The sequence below is a fragment of the Panthera onca genome, chromosome B1 (assembly GCF_046562875.1).
Source record: "Panthera onca isolate mPanOnc1 chromosome B1, mPanOnc1 haplotype 2, whole genome shotgun sequence".
Taxonomy (NCBI): domain Eukaryota; kingdom Metazoa; phylum Chordata; class Mammalia; order Carnivora; family Felidae; genus Panthera; species Panthera onca.
The window spans coordinates 176,688,335-176,704,618 of record NC_138342.1 but is presented as its reverse complement, the minus strand read 5'-3'; the positions used below and the strand labels follow the sequence as shown (position 1 = coordinate 176,704,618).

General features: G+C 38.6%; 1 protein-coding gene across 14 annotated transcripts in view; it reads left to right on the top strand.

Moving 5' to 3' along the window:
• Window positions 1-16,284, top strand: part of RBPMS (RNA binding protein, mRNA processing factor) — a 176,349-nt gene that overhangs the window by 71,248 nt on the left and 88,817 nt on the right. For 12 of the 14 annotated variants that reach the window (XR_009615911.3, XR_009615912.3, XR_014137636.1 and 9 more), the window contains 3 exons: window positions 7,112-7,189; window positions 10,172-10,210; window positions 11,466-11,528. The exons of the other annotated variants lie outside the window; for them this stretch is intronic. Coding sequence is in view for 5 of the 12 variants with exons in the window: in XM_060653153.3 (XP_060509136.1) it covers window positions 7,112-7,189; window positions 10,172-10,210; window positions 11,466-11,528 (180 nt within the window). In the remaining 7 variants the exon portion in view is untranslated. The remainder of the gene's footprint in view (window positions 1-7,111; window positions 7,190-10,171; window positions 10,211-11,465; window positions 11,529-16,284) is intronic. 14 annotated transcript variants of the gene reach the window in all.

Here is a 16,284-nt window from a genome sequence, read left to right as displayed (position 1 = left end):
CTAACTCATAACAACACTTAAAAGAATTAAACTGGGATTATAGACAAATTCTGGTGTTTGCCTTTTCACTTAATAGTCAGGAGCCTTTGTCAGTAGACCTGGTTATCTACTCATCATTTTAAATGTGCAAGCTAGTAATTTTGAATATTTTTTCAAAAAACCTTGTGGATTGTTAATTCATAGTGGATTTGGGATTTATTTATACAAAAGTATATTTAAATCATTATTAAGTTGAAATGGGAGTGATTTTACTAGTAACCATATATTGATCTCTCTATGTTATTGCGTGTACAGTCCTGAATTTTTGTGATCTGTTTGTCTTTTGGTCTACGTTTTCAGTCTTTTTCGTTTTTCTCCCTTGCTTGTGATTCTTTTTATCTCCTTTCCTTTTCTTTTAAACTTGTCTCTAATAATGTTAACCTTTTCTGCCTTTTTGTCATATGAGTATTTGTCATTTGATGTTGTAACCATACTGATCTAGGTTGTGCCTGGGAAATTTGGTTACCTCCTCTTGTTTACCATGTTGTCAGCCAAGAGGTGTCGACATGCGAGCATTTATTGTCTCCTGTGAATATACAGTATTCTTTTGTAGATTTCTAAAGTAATCCAAGAGAGATTTATTTTATTTATTTATTTTTTTTCAACGTTTTTTATTTATTTTTGGGACAGAGAGAGATAGAGCATGAACGGGGGAGGGGCAGAGAGAGAGGGAGACGCAGAATCGGAAACAGGCTCCAGGCTCCGAGCCATCAGCCCAGAGCCTGACGCGGGGCTCGAACTCACGGACCGCGAGATCGTGACCTGGCTGAAGTCGGACGCTTAACCGACTGCGCCACCCAGGCGCCCCCCAAGAGAGATTTATAGACTGTACACTCTGTGCCTAGGATTATGCTTACTACCAAATAAGAGTACCAAATACTCTAAAACAATTTGAAAGACCTTTGAAACACACAAGTATACTTACAGATAAGAATGGGTACCCCAAAAGAAAGACTTAAACCTATAGCACCTTTGAAAGCTTCTTTTGGAGTTTGCATTTATAGGTTTAAGAATTTGGGTAGGTGGATAGAGAGCTTGCAGGGGATAGATTATCATAGATAGAAGTACCCTATGGGCTTCACTCATTAGAATGATGCAAATTAGTGACTTCCGTAGTTAATCATGAATCATTTAGAAAATGAGAACTAGCTTTTCCCAATCCTGTGAATTTGAGATGTACCTCAAGAGGTCAGCTCAGAGCAGCTAGAAGTGATCCCTAACATCTTATAAACACCTAAAAAACATACACAGAAAATGCCCGTAGGCCTAGAGTCTTTGGCCGCTATGGTGTTTACCAGATAGGGCCGCTGGCTGTAAAGTGTGATTCCTGCTGTGTACTGAAATGAAGCGTTTGTTGGTTTATATTTTAATGTCTAGATTACCTGCAGGATAATGTGTGTTCTTTGTTAAACATAGGATCTTTCCATTTCAAGGCCTACGTTGACCTTTTTGTCCAGGAAAACACAAACCTGACACAATGACTTTACTTACTAAATTAGAGTTTATTGAAGTCCGTCACTGAAACGTGGCTTGTCTTTCTGGTGGGAACTGGCACTGCCACTGAAGAACACATGGTTAGTTTTATCCAAAATGTAACTAGGGCCTCTAGAGGGAATGCCAGATAAGTGAGCAAAGAAGTCTCCTTGCTCTTACTGTCCAGCACAGGAGATTTCCCCTGGCATTTCTTTCAGTTCTTTTGTGGCAAAGATGAAATCGGAGGTACATCCACAGAATCCATCAGAGTCCCTTTGGGATAGAGCTGTCAGCAGCTTCATGTCTTTCACTTCTATGAGGCATGTTGTGTCCTTGACTAAGAAATGTGTTTCCCCATGTGTCTGATAAAGTAAACATCTGTGATGCTAGAGGCTAGCGCCAGGCACATCTGTATCCACAGACACTTCTGGTATGTTAAGGGCTGCCTTGGACAGTGATTGACCTGCCACAAAGTTCATTTGGTATCATTCATTTGTTATTTTGGGGGACCTTTTTTTCCTGACTGTTTGATCATTTATGTGTCTCAAACTTTCTTTCACTTTTGGTTACTTTGTGAATGAATTAAGCTTTCTGTTATCATATTTATTTGTATGTTCTGTCTCCTTCACTGGTCCTAAGCTCCCTGCAAACAAGAAGCATGCTTTTTACCTTTGTGATTTCCACAGACATGGTAAAGACAAATGTTTTGCTATATAATGGTTAAGATAAAAAAAAAAAAAAAAAGTGTGGGGGTGAGAAGAATGGGGGGGAACTAAACTTGTCTTAAAAAAAAAAACAACTTTTTTTTAATGTTTATTTTCTTTCCGAGGGGGAGAGAGACAGAGCGTGAGTGCGGGAGGGGCAGAGAAAGAGGGAGACAGAATCCAAAGCAGGCTCCAGGCTCTGAGCTGTCAGCACAGAGTCCCCGACGCAGGGCTTGAGCTCACAAACTGCGAGATCATACCTGAGCCGAAGTCGGATGCTTAACCAACTGAGCCACCCAGGCACCTCCCCCCCCCCCCTTTTTTTTTTATATCCACGATCTAGAGCCCAGTCACAAGGAAAAAAGCATGAGTTAGATATTCAGGAAGAGTTTTTTCCATTCATTATCCATGATTTTTTTTTTTAACTTAAATGTCCTAGTCTGAGGAGATCTAAAAAGGATTCAAAGCATGTAGATTCCAAGCACTGTATTTGTGAGCTTTAGTTGTACTCATAAATATATAATGTAACTATTTGAAAATTATTTCTCCTAGCCAATGTGTTTTGTCAGAGGAGAGAATCTCTCTTCAGTGAGAGAAGAGATATCTTGGCAGCTTCTTGAAACAGATTCACTAGATTATAGGAAATGTAACTTGTGTCCATGTGTAAGTAAAATACTAGACATTTTAGTTGCCTCCAGTTTGAACAGAATTACTGCTTTGAGCCTCTTGTCATCTGTGAGTGCATGGCAAGCTTAGGGCTAATGGGAGTTCAATTTTTTTTCATGTATAACACTTTGAGATACTAAAATCAGCATCACTTCTAATTCTGAAATGTTTACATTAAAAGTTTCCTCTGTAAACTTAAAAATTCTTATTGATGTAAATACTGACATTGTTTATAGTTTCCTAAAGAAAACAATAAAAAAAATCTAGGCAGTTCTCCACAAAATAAAGTTATCTAGTACATGCATATCATTAAAAAAAGTATAAATAAGCTAATAAACATTAAAATCACTTCTTCCACCACTCAGGGCTAACCCATATAAATATACCCATTTTTGTGTATATGTCCTGCAAACGCATGTTATACCTCTCAATACATATGTGTGTGGGCTGTTTTACAGAATAAAATCAAACTATTTGTACTTTTTCCTTGAACATTCTTTTTCTTAGACATAATTTTTATTGCATAATACTGCATTTTGATGTAAATGAACCTTTATTTAAAAAAAATTTTTTAACGTTTTTATTTTTTGAGAGACAGGATGTGAGCGGGGGAGTTGCAGAGAGAGAGAGAGAGAGAGAGAGAGAGACAGAGAGACACACAGAATCTGAAGCAGGCTCCAGGCTCCAAGCTGTCAGCACAGAGCCTGTTGCAGGGCTCAAACTCAGGAACCGTTGAGATCATGACCTGAGCCAAAGTCAGACACATACTCGACTGGGCCACCTACGTGCCCCTGAACCTTGATTTATATCAAGTCATATTTTGATAACCCCCAGATTTCTATTTTGCTGGTAAATTGTTTGACTTGTAAGTTTGTAAAGTATTTTTCTTTAGAACAATACTATAAATGGTAGTTTATTTTCTAAGTTAACTCCCTAAATTTTAATTAATATGTCACATAGCTAATGGACAAATGGTACTCCAGTGTTTAAACCATAGAATCTGCTTATTACATTATTTCCTTGGAAATCTGTAATCCAGTCAGTACCTGGCATAATGACAGACATAATGGGTACTCAGCAAAATTTGAGTGAATGGGAGCTGGGATTCCCTCTCTTCCAGAGTGTCCTGGCTAGAGCAGCCAGGGACAGATGGTGTTTACTTACTTGGACTGTGGGAAGAACATTGTTGATGGCAGGGAGGGCATACTGAATACAGGATTCCCTCATCATCTGTGTCTTTGGCAGTTGTCAGTAATTTGGCCTTAGCTTTGGTAAAACAAAGTTCCTGGAAAAAGGAGTCTTTATCTCTGGCAAAGTTGAGGGAGACGGGAGAAGGCAAAAGGTAAATTGAATCTAATCAGCATTTGTAAAACAGTACTATCCAAGAGCAATGGAATACACATTTGTTTTTAAATACACAGCATTTATCATGTTATGGGCCATAAAAGAAGGAATTGAAGGGCAGTTGTTTAAAAATTAAGCCTTATACCTACCATATCATTCAGCTCTTCCACTCCTAGGTAATTAACCAAGAAGAAAGAAAACATATATCCATACAAAGACTTGTACAAATCGATGCATGTTCATCTCCAAAGCCATTTTATTTGTAAAAGCAAAAACTAGAAATAACCCAAATGTCCCATCAGTTGAATGGATAAATGAACTGTGGTGTATCCATACAACCGAATACTACTCAATAATGAAAAGGAATAGACTATTAACAGTGGATGAATCTCAGAATAGTTATGCTGAAGTAAAAAATCCAGCCAAAAAGAATACATACTTTATGGCTCCATTTGTATAAACCATTGCACCATCCATAATCCTAGTGACAGAAGGCACAGATCAGTGATTGCCTGGGGATGTGGATGGTAGGACAGGGTAGCAGGAAACTTAGGTGATGGATATGTTAATTATCTTGATTGTTGTTCTGGTTTCATAGGTTATAATATGTGGAAACTTATCAAATTGTAGGGGTGCCTGGGTGTCTCAGTTGGTCAAGTATCTGACTCTTGATCTTGGCTCAGGTCATGATCTCACGGCTGGTGGGATTGAGCCCTGCTTTGGGCTTTGCACTGACAGCATGGAGCCTGCTTGGGATTCTCTCTCCCCCTGTGCCCCTCCCCTGGTCATGAATGTGCACGCACACTCTCTCAATTAAGTTTTTTTTTTTTTTTAATATTTATCAAATTGTAAATAAAATGTACAGTTTATTATGTAGTTGGCCCTTGATCCCTGGGGGGATTAGGAGCACCGATCGTCTGCACAGTCAAAATCCACATGTAACCTCTATCTCCCTTATTAATAGCCTACTATTGACTAGGAGTTTTACCAATAACATAAACACATAGTTTGTATGTTATGTATTTTGTATGCTGTATTCTTACAATAAAATAAGCTGAGAAAAGTTATTCAGAAAATCATAGGGAAGAGAAAATACATTTACAGTACTAAACTGTATTGGGGGGAAAAATGTGCCTGTAAGTAGACCAGTTCAAACCTGTGTTCGTGGGTCAACTGTATATCAATTATAGCACAATAAAGTTATCTAAAATATGAATGAATAAAAATAAGGCCCTCATGATTCTGAGGCTGTTTACATCATCATAGTGTTGATTACACACCTGCATGCAAATGGCATGATATTTTACTGTCTGCTGGGTCAATAAAGGGTCTTGCCTGCTTTTTGCTTCTTCACAACCAGAATCAATAGAAAGTGTTAGGGTTCTAGAAAATCTCCCAGTTTTGCACTGAGGAAAAATCTAGATTTATAGATGGTTAACAATACGGCATTGAATTTTTCTTAAGGTAGCAACATGATTTCTAATGCCGAACTTCATCAAATTGTATCAGCCTGAGTAGAGAAGAATAGAATATGTGGGGGTGGAGTCAAATTTTCTAGAAATAGAGTAGAATGGTGGTTACCAGGGGATCAAGATGGGGGAGACACAAGATGTTGGCCAGAGATTACAAATTTCCAGCTAGAAATTGTAGAAGTTATGGGTATCTAATGCTCAGCACTGTGATTATAGCTAACAATACTGTATTCCTTATACTGGAAAGTCAGAGTAGATCTTAAATGTTTTCACCACAAAAAAAGAAATGGTTGCTTATGTGACACAGTAGCTAACGCTATGGTGGTGATTACCAGTATATAAGTATATTGAACCATTACGTTGTACGTCTTAAACTTCCACAATGTTACATGTTCATTATATCTCATTGTGTGTGGGAAGGTGTAGAAAACTTGACTGAAGGCACACAAAACACTAAAATAAGTAGAAAGAAAACCTGGTGATGATAATTCAGTGATTTCTCCTTGCCAATTCAGTGAACACCAGATTCCTGAGGCATTGACTTTTGATGCCCCCTGTGGTTTGTTCTTCAGATACCTGTTCAGTTTTGGCTTACCCTTCTTCCAGAATATACTGTGCCATCACCCTCTTCATTGCCTTGGTTATTAGTATTTTCTCTGCCTCTGAGTCTTGCCCATTTCCTCTTACACTTTGTGTGATAATATTCTACCTATTCTTTAAGTTCCCAGTCAAATGCTAACATGTTTTTTCTGATCCTCCCAAATGAAAGTGTGTCATCAGTGTTCTGTATTTTGGTAGAAATTAATCACATAATTTGTACCTTAGGCCTCATGGGGTATAGGTCAGTGAAGTCTTCCCTGCTGTTTTGGAACTGAGCAGATGGAGAGTTATGCATTTTGTCTACTATTTAGATATGTTAGGGTTATGCAACAAACTTTTTACATTTATTAAAATTAATTGTTAATGCCGACGAGGGAGAGGCAAGGACAAACATGAAAAACCAAACGTTGTTCCGATTTTTATTTTGGAACCGTGTTTTGCAGTCATTTGATATAGACCAGACAAGTGGTAGATTTGCTGTTCTCATGACTTCTGTTTTTCTTAAGCTCATATTTTAACTCTGTAGACCTTCTCTTCCCTTCATAGTGTTAGAACCAGGTAGTGGCTAATTGGGAAAGGAGAAATAAGTTTGTAAACTTAAATCAGCCAGGGGTAATTCACTCTGAGTAATTCCATAGAAATATTCAGGAGTTGCTTATTGGCATCTTAATGTTAGAATGTTAGTTGGGTTATGGAAAAAATACGAACTGGGTAGGACTCGTGAAGTATATGAAGGAATGTATTTTTGAGATTACAAGTGATAGCTGTTCTCTGGATTGTTCACTGTCTTGATCACTTCTGTTTATTTTCCAGGTCCGGACCCTATTTGTCAGTGGTCTCCCTCTGGATATCAAACCTCGGGAGCTCTATCTGCTTTTCAGACCATTTAAGGTACCTTTTCTCTTTGAGAAATTATAAACGACAAAAAGTATGTGTATAAGCTTCATGGGGGTTTCTGCAGGAAGAAATGATACGTTTGAGAAAGCATCTTGTAAAGTGACCTTCTTACAGGGTTGGTCAGTAAAGAAGATTTAATCACTCAGTTCCAGTGTATGGTCTTAGGAATGGCTGAAATTGCCTTTGTCCTCCCCAACAGCTAATCTAGAAAAGTCTCTTTTACTAATGTGGACATGCATCGGACTCTTTGGCATGTAGAGCAGGCTTCATGTCCTCCCTGTTTATCATCTGCCAATTGGGAGTATTCTTCTGAGTGCAGACTACCGAAAATACCATCAATTACTGTTACTTATATTGCCAGTGCAGTAATATAAGTCAAGCCCTATTCCTACAAGGTTTATTAGTTGGAATACTGTTGTTAATATTATTCTTTAGATATATAAGTTAAGTGTACTTTTAAACTAAGTATTTTTAGACAAAGAACATAACCACCATTACTTTTTCTGTGAGAACAATGTCCTAAATCTCATACAAAGTAAAACAGAATTTTAAAGAATTACTTGGTATGCTGGGACATCACGAAATGCTTAACACAGTTGCCTGTCCATTGGGACTATCATGATAAAATCACTTTAGAGATAGTTATTTAACGTTGATAGAATTGAGAACGTAACAGGTAATTGGACCACCAAGGAGAAACCTTGAAGGCTAACCTGTGTGCAGGATAAGAGAAAGATGGGGCCGGGTACGTTGTGGGCTGGAGGCCTAGGCCCTCAAGGAGAGCATGTAGAAGTCATGATAAATTCAGGGCTTGTGTCTGAGCTGGTCAGTGAGGACATGTTAGCAGCAGTGCCTGTCCAGGAGCACATTTAGGATTAGGTGGTGGGCCATCTTGATTAATGATGAAACATCCATCCTGTTGAAGCATGACCCCAGCCACAGAGGCAAGACAGATTGAGGGACAGAATTCAGCTTCTCAGGGAGAAGGAGAGAGTAGGATGTGACAGCTGAAAACATCTGGGTAGGAAAGGAAGAAAGAAGGTTGAAGGGGCAGCCAGTTAAAAACCAGCAAAGGTAAGAATCTAGCTTATGTGCTAGGAAGGCACCATGTATTAATAGACCTGCCTCGATTCTGATAGCCATCCCCTTACCCCCTTACTGTAACAATGATGACAGCACAGAGGGAAACAGAAGGGTTAATCATGCTTAGCTGAGAGGAAGTGGGGGAGAAAAGATGATGGTGTGAGGAGAGTGTCAACTTCATAGGATTTCCTGAACATCTTCTGCAGGGTTGCCATTTCTACTGTCTGTCCCTTTTAATTGATTTGATCATCTAAAAGGACAGAATACTGTTAGGTTTTTGTGTGTTATAGAGAGATTTAGCCAGCAAGCTTCTTACATGAATTACCCCCATTGAAATCTCACCACACTCAATTCAGGTGGGTTGGCCTCAGTTTTTCAAATGAGGAAAGTGAAACTTGTATAACTGAATAAATTTTGCTCCAGTTCACACATAACAAATGGCAGGGCTAAGATTCAAACCCAAGCAATTTGCCTCTGCCATCCATGTTCTGAACTAGTCTGTGATACTGCTTTTCTGTTTGTGACTTGGGAGCACAATATATCGCTACCCGTGGTGTTGTACTTGAGTGAAATATCCATTTGTCCTTTGCCTCTGAGGCCTCCAGAGTGTTTAAGCCTCCAAGTTTTTCAGAGACAGTGCACCTTGAAAAAGGAAGAGGCAGGACTGTGAATCATGACCTCTCTGGCCAGAAGAGCTCAAGGCCTTTGAGGTAAAATGTTTACAGTAGCTAATTGGTAACATAGTTCTCCGTTGGGAAGATACGAGGAAGAATCAATCCCAACATCCTGCCCAGAAACCCCAACGCTAGAGTCAGGACCCTGGTACATTCCCAACAACCCTCTTTTAATTAAAGTCCCTGGAGGCTGACCCTAGTCTGCAAATCTGTCTTGGCACTGATATGTGTGGTGGTCAATCATGTCAAGTGGTGTTTTTTTCCCCCTTGTGTCATCCATCAGTACAAGCCACCAGCCATTGATTATTTTCAGAAATAAACACACTTTGTTATCCTTATCCTGAGGAGCCAGGAGGGGCGAAGCGAAGGAGTGAAAAGGGAGGGTTTCTATCCTCCTTGAGGATGAGCTGCAGTAAAAAGCCAACAGGGAGTTTTTGCATGTTCCAGTCGGAATAACAGCATGAAAACTGGCTGCTTCAATAAGTAAGCAAAATAACTCAACAGAATTTAGCATCACTACCTGCTAAACTTTTCCTGGCAGTTTTGAAATTTTGCATAAGTAGTTCTACCTAGTACATTCGTAATGTTTTCATGTTATTTTATAGCAAACACATGACCAAGTCATCACATACTTCCTATCTTACTGAATTTACTCCCTTCACTCTCTTAGTTCTGTAAAATGAAAAAGACCTGTTGACAGGAACCCATCTTCCTACTATTATATAATTTCATTGAAAAAAAAAAAAAAAAGGATAAGAAACATAGATACGTGCATAAATTTCAGGATCTGATTTGTTTTAGGCCTTAAGTGTGGAAGCATAGGTAGATGTGTGTGTGCATGCGTGTGTAAAATTTGCTTTCTCAGTTACCTTAAGAAGCATTTGTAAGAAGAGTTAGATGGTCAGGAGTCAAAGGACTCATTTTTACTTGAGCAAGATGCTATTAAAATTGTTTTTTGGGGGGTGCCTGTGTGGGTCAGTCACTTAAGCCTCCAACTCTTGATTTCTGCTCAGGTCATGATCTCATTCGTGGTTTGGGAGTTTGAGCCCTGCTTTGGGCTCTGTGCCAACAGCATGGAGCCTACTTTGAAGGATTCTTTCTCCTTCTCTGACTGCCCCTCCCTTGCTCGCTCACTCAAAAAAAACTTTTTTTTTTTTTTAAATTGTTTTTTTTTCTTATTATCTTTTTTGGTCTAAATTTGGTTCTTCTTAATTTTCAGGGCTACGAGGGTTCTCTTATAAAGCTCACATCTAAGCAGGTAAGAATTTCAAACTTGCATATAAATGATCCAATTCTATAATAAATTTGAATTGACTTTCTTCAGGAATGTTACTGGGGCTGAGCATTCTCTTTTTTTAATTCTCATTAGGATTTGAGTTTTGTTGTTGACTTAAAATTAAGGGTGAGATTGGTTAGGAATTAGCACAGGAAAATGATTCATATTCCATTGTCTCCAGCTAGGATGTCTGAGGCTGTCCCTGAGGAAAGCAAACGTAATGCCTCCAGCATGGTTATATTGGGATTGGTCTGTATATTCAAAACAAATTATCCAAACCCACTTTATTCCCAATTCTTCCTTTAAAAAAACAAAACAAAACATATAACAGACAAAATTTCGCAGTGTATAAATATCTGTTGATGAGGACTCATGCTGTCTTTCTTGTGTTTTAAACTGCTAAAATCAGGCATAGTCCCCAAGTCTAGAGTGGAGCACAAAAGGTGCAGAATGGAGGGTGGCAATCCATGACCCTGATAGCTTCTAGAAGCTTCTTGAAGATTTTTAACTATATGCTTCCCCCGCCCCCAAAATGCTGAATACCTTACTTAGCATGCTCACCTCTCAGAGTCACTTTTCATCTCTCAATAAGATATTCTCTGATTCATTATAAATAAGCTGTGTTGCAAGCATCTTTCTGGACTAGAAGTCCAAAGGGATTATCACTCCTCTCTATTCAGTTGGAACAATTTGGTTTACCCAGCTAGTTAAACTTTTTTAAGGTATCCCTTGGGATTTGCCATGGAAATGCATTTTGTAAATTTGATCATGCAGTGAGAGTACAGGGCTTTTATCATTGTGTCATTGTATTCCTTGCACTTACAGTGTACCAAAAGGTGATTCGGTTCTCTTTCCATTTTAAAAGATGAAGAAACTGAGGTACAGTGAATTTGATTTAGGAAAGTAGAGCCTCTTGACCCAAGTTTTCCTCTATTCTCTTGTTCACTGCTGCTCACCTTCCAACCCCTTCTAGATTTTTTTTTTTTTTTTTTTTTTTATGATTCTCTAAATCCCCAGCTGTGCCCTTGAAGAACCACTCTCACAATCCCTTTTGATTCATGTTAGAAATTTGGCTAAGCCACTGCGTCATGATTCTTTTGAACTGGCTTTCTTATTTCTTCTACCCATTGCCTGTGGTCATTTCTTTATCTTAGCTCTTCAGTTTGACATCACCTTTGACCCAGAAAAATATATATCCCCTGATTTGTTTTTTCTTCATATTTTTTTCTTTCCTCAGCCCGTAGGTTTTGTCAGTTTTGACAGTCGCTCAGAAGCAGAAGCTGCAAAGAATGCTTTGAATGTAAGTAGTGATGATGTAATCATTGGTGTTTCCTTGTGAGGTGGGGGGAGGTAATACAACCTCTTTGGACAGGAATCACATGGATGGAATATGACTGCTCAATCTGATAGGGAGGGATTCATCAATTAGCTATCTAAAGAGATTTTTCCTGGGGTGCCTGGGTGGCTTAGTCGGTTGAGCATTGGACTTTGGCTCAGGTCATGATCTCACAGTTCATGGGTTTGAGCCCCACGTCAGGCTCTGTGCTGACAGTTTGGAGCCTGGAGACTGCTTTGGATTCTGTGTCTGCTTCTCTGCCCCTCCCTTGCTCACGCTCTGTCTCTCTCTCCTCTCTCAAAAGTAAACATCAAAAAATTAAAAAAAAAAAAAAAAAAAAAGATTTTTCCTTGAATTGTGGTCACATGTGCAAACTATTAAACAATGCCCTGCTCTTCTCCAGCTTTTACTGTAATGTTCAAAATACCTGACAATGCCTTATTTTAATTCGGCCCAATCAGTCCCCATGGTCATGTGCAGTTTAGTTTAGCCATTGTTATATTCTCAAAGGCTAAGGCTAACCCAAGAGTAGATCAAAATCTTGGCTTTCCTCATCTCATGAGACTTACATTTTAGGTATGTGGCCTTTTTTTTTTTTTTTTCTTTTCATTTTAAGGTTATAGTCTTTATTATCCTGGTTTTCCCCAAAGACATTGTGCTATAATAAATGGCTGTCAGCTGTAACTGAATAGAGATACCTGTGTTTGGTTTGTAGGCTTCTTGTCTACATATGTTTTGAGACTTGCCAGCTTTATTTTAGCAAATATTTTCCCCCTTTAGTATGCCGGGAAACAAAACGACTTAAGAGGAACCAAGCTGAGAGAAGGTGAAAGGAAGCAGCATTTGAGTTCTAGATGCTGAGGGCTGATCCTGAGGTTAAGAGTTGTAGTGAGAATTCTGGATCCACCCTGCTTCAGGCAGTCGGCCTAACTGGCTGTGAATAAGATTGATGAAAGTGGCCAAAAGGATTTAGGGTACTTCTTAAAAGGCAAGTGGCCCCTAGACTGTTGCGGTCTGAGTGTGATGGTATAGACCTTTGTGTTGCTTTGGAACCTGCAGGTGCCCCTCCCAGCTGCTCCTTTGAGCACCTGGGTGCTAAGGCAGACCATACCGAGGAAGGCTGGAGGGGAGACCTGGTGTCCTGGAGACTCCGAGGGCCAAGGCAGAGGGCCTCCAGGGGGTCTGTTTAGTCATCATAATGGTGTCATTGTGACATGATCTTGAAAGGTTTTTAACCTTTGGAAAAAATGTACACACTCTCAGATGAAATGGTTTGCTTGTTGTTCTGGAACATCTTTGGAATCCAGGAGCTCTGAGGAGCTCAGGATTTTCCTGGATTTGGATAAAGTAACCTTCTGGTGAGAAAAACTGCTTCCACACCCTGTTTGTCTTCCACAGAACAAAATGTAAACCAATTATTGCATACCAGTGGTACACACTAAAATGTAAAAATTGTTTTGATTTTACCATTACATAGATATAGCCAGAATTTTCTCAATATAAACAAATTTTAAGCATATCAAAACTGATTCTGTTTAGATGGCGGTGTTCTTTCATTCTTGCCACCATGTTCTTTGTTGTTGTTCCTATAAAGGAAGTTAACAGCAGTTGAAGCTTGTTTACAGAATGGGTTTTCTATGGCTTTACTGTCTGAAGAACACTAGGCTTTTATATAAAGTGGACTTCTCTCATCTGACAGAGTTATCTGACGGTAACTTGGGAAGCACTCCAAGTGAAACAGTTCAACTTCTATTCTATTCTATGGACCTAAGGGTAACTCTTAATATTTACCTATGGATTATTGAACCTGAGCTTGCTTCTGCTCAGAGGCTGACTTATGAGTGCAGGGCATTTATTGAGCTCTTGGTTGATTTCTTTCTTGACATTTTAATTTTTATATATAAAGCATGAGAGGTCTTTGTACCTTAGAAACCATCCTGTAGTTACAGCTCTGGGAATGGAGACCTGGAAAGGATGGATGGCTCAGTCAGGAAGCATATTAAAACTGCAACTAGAAGTAAGCCTTTTGTATCTTCATCCTGTCTCCTTTGTACAACATCTTGATGCTTGCTTCGTCCATGGAATGTTGCTGTGTTTTTCCTGGTGGCGGTGACAGACTATTTAATGCATATTGTCTGGGACAAACGGTCATGATAAAGTTTGGTGTTATGTGACAATGGAGCAGGATTTCTTTTCTCTACAGAGAAAATGGGCCCGTTCAGGACAATGTACTTAATCGTGAAGCTGACACATTCTCTCTATGATCCCACATATTCTGTTTTCAGGGTCATCTTTTCTAATAGGTGAATTTAAAACATACGGTACTCCTAGCTGTTAGAAAATTTTCTCCTCTCATGTCATTTGTCCAGGCTTCTCTCACAAGCTTTTCCTCACATTCCTTTGGGGAAAAGTTCCACGTTGTAATGTTTTGTCTTATTCTACAATTGAAAAACTAAAGCCTCAGTCCAGTAAGTCTCTCTATATAGAATAGTTCACAGTGTTATGAACCACTTCTCCATGCTTCTCTTGTTGTCTTTCTCAGTCATGGTTACTGTCTGGTTATTAGTATTAATAATCAGTCTTTTCCCAAATGACTGATTTTTAAATGTGCTTTCTTCCATTTTTGGATTAAGTCATTTTGATAATTTTACAGAAAAACATGTTCACAGTGAATTAAGTGGTAACATTGAACTTTTATCAGGAGGTTATTCAAATCTTCTAAAGTAAATACATTGTATTTTGTTTTTACAGCAAAAACTCCCAACTTAAGCTAAAAATAACCCAAACCCAGACTTCCCTTCAGGTTATCTATGGTTCCATTAATCCACATGATTAGAAGCCCCATCCATTCTTTAATCTGACAGCAAAATATCTGACCTATCCTTCACCCTTTATACACGTTTGTAATTTCCATACTGGCAGTTTACTGTTTTTCATGCTGATGGAAGGGGTTGCTGATAAACCAAAGTGTCTAGTAATCTTTAGGATTTGTTTATAATTTTGGAATGTAAATCAAATATGGTGAGTAATATTGAGAGTTACCCTGGTTTAGTAAAAATTTGTGCAAGTTTTAAAAAGAAACTTAGGAAATAGAGCAGGTGTAAGGGTAAGGCCCTGAGCAGAGGTGAGAATAAGCCATCCTGGCTTCCTACCAACTGTGAAGACCCCAATATTGCCACTGTTGCCTCGCTGAAATCTTGTTTTAATAAATAAGAGTGATTTGTAGTTAACACTTCAGATCCACAGGCTTGTTGTGGTCCTTGCTTGTGTCAGTTTCCATAACAGGCATTGTCTTACTCTGGTGTTTGGGAATCACTCATCTAAAGTACAGTTGACCCTTGAACATCACAGGGATCAGGGGCTGACCACCCCTTCAGTAAAAAACAAAAACACATCAATAACTTTTGACTCCCTCAAAACTTAATATTCTACTGTTGATCAGAAGCTTTATTGATAATATAGTCAATTAACACATATTGTATGTTATATGTATTGTATATTGTATTATATGTATTGTGTATTGTATTTTTACAATAAAGTAAACTAGAGAAAAGAAATGTTAGGAAAATACATTTACAGTACTGTATTTATTAAAAAAAAGATTTTTTTTTCCATGTAAGTAGGCCCACAGAGTTCAAACCCATGTTGTTCAAGGGTCAGCCGTACCTTGACAGGTTGTGTGTGAACCTCTGGAGTATATGTGCCATTTTGTTTGAAATACCTCTTCCCCTAATTTTATATAGTTGTTACTGGGCTAGGTTTTATTATAGACTCTATTGTAAACTATTATATCAGAATTAGAGAAGTCTGATGCAATCAAACTGTACCATCACTACAATTTGCCTTCACAACTAAACATTGCCTAGATAAACACGATAATTGGCTTTCTCTCAATTATACTAGTTGTTGTAAAATATCTCTAATTATCATTGTACCCCCCAAGTCTATTGGATTCTTCTTAAGTTTATTGAGATATAACTCACATAGCATACAATCCATTTGAAGTGTACAGTTCAGCGAGGCACCTGGGTGGCTCAGTGGGTCAAGCATCTGACTTAGGCTCAGGCTATCATCTCGCAGTTCCTGAGTTGAAGCCCTGCATTGGGCTCTCTGCTGTCAGCTCAGAGCCCGTTTCGGATCCTGTGTCTCCCTCTGTCTCTCTGCCCTTCCCCTGTTTGCGCTCTTCCTCAAAAATAATTAACTATTAAAAACGCGCTTAAAAATTGTGCAATTCAATGAGTTTTGATGTCATTCTTAAAATTATACTTAAAATTTTGCCATCTTAGTGATTTTTTAAGTGCACAATTCAGTGGCGTATAATTACATTCACCGTGTTGTGCAGCTATCACCGATATCTGTTTGCAAAACTTTTTCATCATCCCAAACTGTGTAACTGTTAATCAGCACTTCCCAATTTTTCCTTCTAGCCACTGGTTAACCTCTAGTTTATTTTCGGTCTCTAGCCTATTCTGGATATTCGTCCTTTTTGTGTTTGGCTTCTTTCACTTAGTGTAATGTTTTCAAAATTCATCCATGTTGTAGCCTATGTCAGAGCATCGTTCCTTTTTTGGCTGATATATTGTTATACGGGTCTACCATCTTTTATTTATCCATTCATCTGTCGATGTTTGCTTAGGTTATTTTCACCCTTTTGCTCTTGTGAATAATGAACGCTTCAGTGAACATTGGTGTACAAGTATCTGTTTGAGTCTCTCTTTTC